Source organism: Sinocyclocheilus grahami, unplaced genomic scaffold, assembly GCF_001515645.1.
Source record: "Sinocyclocheilus grahami isolate Dianchi unplaced genomic scaffold, SAMN03320097.WGS_v1.1 scaffold613.1, whole genome shotgun sequence".
Classification (NCBI taxonomy): Eukaryota; Metazoa; Chordata; class Actinopteri; order Cypriniformes; family Cyprinidae; genus Sinocyclocheilus; species Sinocyclocheilus grahami.
The window spans coordinates 394,808-399,527 of record NW_015505792.1 but is presented as its reverse complement, the minus strand read 5'-3'; the positions used below and the strand labels follow the sequence as shown (position 1 = coordinate 399,527).

General features: G+C 42.3%; 1 protein-coding gene across 1 annotated transcript in view; it reads left to right on the top strand.

Moving 5' to 3' along the window:
• Positions 1–4,720, top strand: part of LOC107557633 (serine/threonine-protein kinase SIK3 homolog) — a 60,131-nt gene that overhangs the window by 15,844 nt on the left and 39,567 nt on the right. Inside the window, exons 2-4 of the mRNA XM_016241111.1 lie at positions 3,740–3,856; positions 3,947–4,010; positions 4,099–4,260. Of these exons, the coding sequence (XP_016096597.1) occupies positions 3,740–3,856; positions 3,947–4,010; positions 4,099–4,260 (343 nt within the window). The remainder of the gene's footprint in view (positions 1–3,739; positions 3,857–3,946; positions 4,011–4,098; positions 4,261–4,720) is intronic.

Here is a 4,720-nt window from a genome sequence, read left to right as displayed (position 1 = left end):
CTTTGTAGAAAACGAAGCGTTTGAGAGAGGCGGGGCATAGAGGACCTACAATAATGTACAGTATTTGAAAAATAATGTGTTTTTTGAACATTAAAGCATGTCAACATATTCTGTTACACCAAATACACCAAATAATGATCTTTAAAAAAGCATCATATGACCGCTTTAACTTCTTTTGGATTGAAGCATGCAACACCCGCTGAGTGGCATTAAACAGCTTGAAAGATCAAAGACAATTTTTAATATAACTCCGACTGGATTCGTCTGAAAGAAGAAAGTCATATACACCTAGGATGCATCGGGGGACAGTGAAACAGCCTAATTTTCATTTTTGGGTGAACTAACCCTTTAAAGAAGCTCAGCTGGCATCTCGTTTTCCCCGCCGCGTCTTCTGTTTCTCAGCTCAAACGCGTTCTGTGTGAATATCAGCACTAGCGATGTGTTCTGCGTTACGCTCCTTCACAGAGCGGCACATCACATCAACTCTTAGCACTGGCGGATTGGTGGCGAGTCTAAGTGTAACATTTGCCGATGTTATTATTCAAAACTTTGATTCCTCAGTTAAAAAATAAACAAATTGTGGCAGAACATTGCATTGAATGAATAGATGAATTCTGAAGAATCAGCAGCTAGAGCCGGATCCTGCGCTCGCAGATCAGGACTGTCACATGATCCAGAGGCCAGCTGTGATTGGTGCTTGTGTGTCTTCAGATAAACATCAGTGTGTCTCAGACTCTGAGCTGATAGTCGTCCATCGGTCTGAGTGTGTGTGTGTGTGTGTGTGTGTGTGTGTGTGTGTTCAGCAGTGACGTGTGTGAGCGCAGACGCTCAGCTGTGTAAGCCAGTTAACATGCTGAGACCTGCTCTCATCTGGAATGTCTCTCTCTCTCTCTCTCTCTCTCTCTCTCTCTCTCTCTTATATCTGTCCGTGTCTTAATCCAGGCTGATATCAGATAACAGGTGTGTGTGTGTGTGTGTGTGTGTGTGATGGTCAGTTCTAGTACTTTGTCATTGTTCACATGAACATGACCAGCTTATTTTTCATCGCAAATGAAAGGAAAAGCAATATGAAACTATATTTTGCATTGTTGGAATTATGACAGTTAAGCACTTTTTCCTCTAATATTTCATTAGCGTAATGCAAATCAAGCCTCATTCTGATTACTGTAATGCATCCAGACATTTACATCTGAGTTTGTGTGATTCTGGTGGTTACTAACACTGATCATCATTACAGTTAGACAGCAGTAATTAATCAGTGACAGTGCAGTAAGTACACTGTGTTCAGAAGATTTAAAGTCTGAAGTCTCTTCTGCTCACAAAGGCTGCATTTATATGATTGAAAACACAGTAAAAACGCTGAAATATTATTACAATCTAAAACAGCTGTGTTCTATGTGAATCTCTGTTAAACTGTAATGTATGTCTGTGATGCGCAGCTGTATTTTCAGCATCATTCCTCCAGTCTTCAGTGTCACATGATCTTCAGAAATCAGTATAATATGCTGATCTGCTGCTCCAGAAACATCTCTGATTATTATCCATGTTGAACACAGTAATATTTCTGTGGAAACCGTGATGCATTTTATTTTTCAGGATTCAAAGATGAATAGAAAGCTCAAAAGAACAGCATTTATTTGAAACAGAAATGTTTTGTTACATTATAAATTATCAGTTTAATGCATGCTTGATGAATAAAAGTATTAATTTTTGTTTTCAAAAAATCTACCGAACCCAAACTTTTGAACAGTAGTGTAGCATGATGTATAATATTTCACAATTAAAATATATATAATTTAAAAAATAACTACTATAGTACATTAATAAAAAAAAGAATGAAATGAAGCATTCAGAGTTTGTTCAGATTTGATGCTGAAGTGAGTGTGTGGTGTTGGTGTTGGGACCAGATCCTGCGGATGTCTCAGTGTTTCTGCTGATACCGTCACGTGTGTGTGCTCTGATGATGTGTGATCCTGTGTTCTGATGATATTCTGAGGCGTTGAGTGTGTCGCGGCTGTAGCTTCGGTCGGATGCTGCTAGCGGTGTCACGCTGACGTCAGAGCAGAGCGTCTGCGGCTCAACATGCAGCGGTGCACACCGGTGTGTGTGATTCTCTCTGCTGGCTTGTTCTGTGTGCAGGAAACAGGCGCTTACTCAGCACAACACACACACACACACTCTCCGTTTTGAATGTGATGTGACAAACTGATCTGGAATATATTTGGACTCTGCACAGTAAACGTCTTCAAATCCAAAATCTGTTATTTAATGGAGCTGAGCTGATATTATTATTAACATTAACAAAGATTGGAAAATACTGTAACAAATGTATTGCCATTTGATGTGCGCGTATGCGTGCGTTCGACACGTGCGCTCTAGAAGGCGTCATCCATGTCCAGTGTCTGCTCTGTTTTTCCCTGTTTACTTATGACCGATAACAAATATTTCTGAACTCTTTTGAAACTAATCTGAGCTGTCTCATACCCTGTCGTTCACAAGCGCTTGTCATTGTGAGCGTCTGTTGTTGCAATTTCCACTATGTTTTTGTTGTTGTTCTGTTTCTGTAGTTTCGTTTTCTACTGTGAAACAACGGCCCGGGATAGTGTTGCCACTTTGTGGAAAAACGGATTACTGCTAAATAACTTCAATGCACATGTGCGACCTGCGGCGTACAAAGTACACAATGTTACAAAAATCGAGTGGAACGTGTACTATTCTGAGTCTGAGCACTGTACACTGTCCCTCGCATACGCGTAAAACGTGAAGAATACTTTGGGCTTTGGGGTACGTTTATATGACAACAATGTGCTACAAAACAGAAACATTTTCCTTTTGGGGTTTTAAAAAAATTTGTACAACAACAGAATTGTCAAAACAATCTCTGTTCACACGGATCTGCCCAAAACTCGTTAAAAATGCGGCATTAGTCATGCCAGGCCAGTAGTTGGCGATGTCGCTTTTGTAAAGAGACACTACTTTGAAACCTGTTTTCAAAAGACTGTCGTTATTTAAATGAATGGCCAAAATGCTTAAGTTTTTAATTTTTAGTTGAAAACTGTGTCGTGTAAAGTTTGATGCTGTGAAAACAGTGCGTGATGATTATAAAATAATAATTATGTGTTTTGAAGAAAACCTTATATGTTCACAATATGTGTACAGCGTGTTTTATATATGATGTAACTGTGTGTTGAAGTGTGATTGTGTATAATGCAGTGGATAAATAAACAACATCCATACTGTCTCTCACACACACACACACACACACTATTAGATTGTTTTTGTGTGTCTGATGTTTGTGTTGCTGCTGCTGGTTTCCTCATTTTGGACCAATTTGCATGAGCAAGAACTTGCTGTTCTCCGGTCCTGCGATCAATGTGTGTGTGTGTGTGTGTGTGTGTCCAGATGTTGTTCAGGCCGCACAGGGTCAGCTGGAGTCTGATTGCATCACTGTAGCTGGAGCAGATCCAGTGATATTAATAGAAGCGCATGCTTAAAATACACACAAACACACACACACACACACACTGTGCGTCAGTGTTACTGGAACAGTCGCTGCTGTCTGCTTCTTCTCCATCTGATTTGACACACACACACAAGTATCTGCACATCAGTTGAATTTAACATGAATTCATTTATAGAAGCTTTTTGATCATCATGTTGCTTGGCAGCCGTAAACAGCCTGTATTTTTGCTAATGAAGTACATTAGTGTTTATGCTGATATTGTGATCTGTCTCTCAGGTTGCGATCAAGATCGTGGATAAGACTCAGCTGGACGATGAGAATCTGAAGAAGATCTTCCGGGAGGTTCAGATCATGAAGATGCTGCGACACCCTCACATCATCCGTCTGTACCAGGTCCCGCCCCCTCCCTCACGCTCGCAGCTGATTGGTCTGTGGTTTGTGTTGGGTTGAGTGTGATTGGCTGAGTCTGTGTGTGTTTGGCAGGTGATGGAGACGGAGCGGTTGATCTATCTGGTGACCGAGTACGCCAGCGGAGGAGAGATCTTCGGTGAGACAGGACTCTGATTCAGAAGAATCAGTTCACCAGAACAGTGTTGAATGTCTCTGAGGTGTTTCTGCTCCCGTGTGTTTCTCAGATCATCTCGTGGCTCACGGACGGATGGCGGAGAAAGACGCGCGGCGGAAGTTCAAGCAGATCGTAGCGGCGGTTTATTTTTGTCACTGCAGGAACATCGTCCACAGAGACCTGAAGGCAGAAAACCTGCTGCTGGACCACAACCTCAACATCAAGATCGCAGGTGTGTACGCGTGAGTGTGCGTGTATGTGTGACTCACTCACTCACTCTCGTACACACAGACTCACTGTCGTACACACACACACACACTCACTCTCGTACACACACACAGACTCACTCTCGTACACACAGACTCACTGTCGTACACACACACACACACTCACTCTCGTACACACACACAGACTCACTCTCGTACACACAGACTCACTGTCGTACACACACACACACACTCACTCTCGTACACACACACAGACTCACTCTCGTACACACAGACTCACTGTCGTACACACACACACACTCACTCTCGTACACACACACAGACTCACTCTCGTACACACAGACTCACTGTCGTACACACACACAGACTCACTGTCGTACACACACACACACACACAGACTCACTCTCGCACACACACACACTCCCTCTCGTACACACAGACTCACTGTCGTACACACACACACA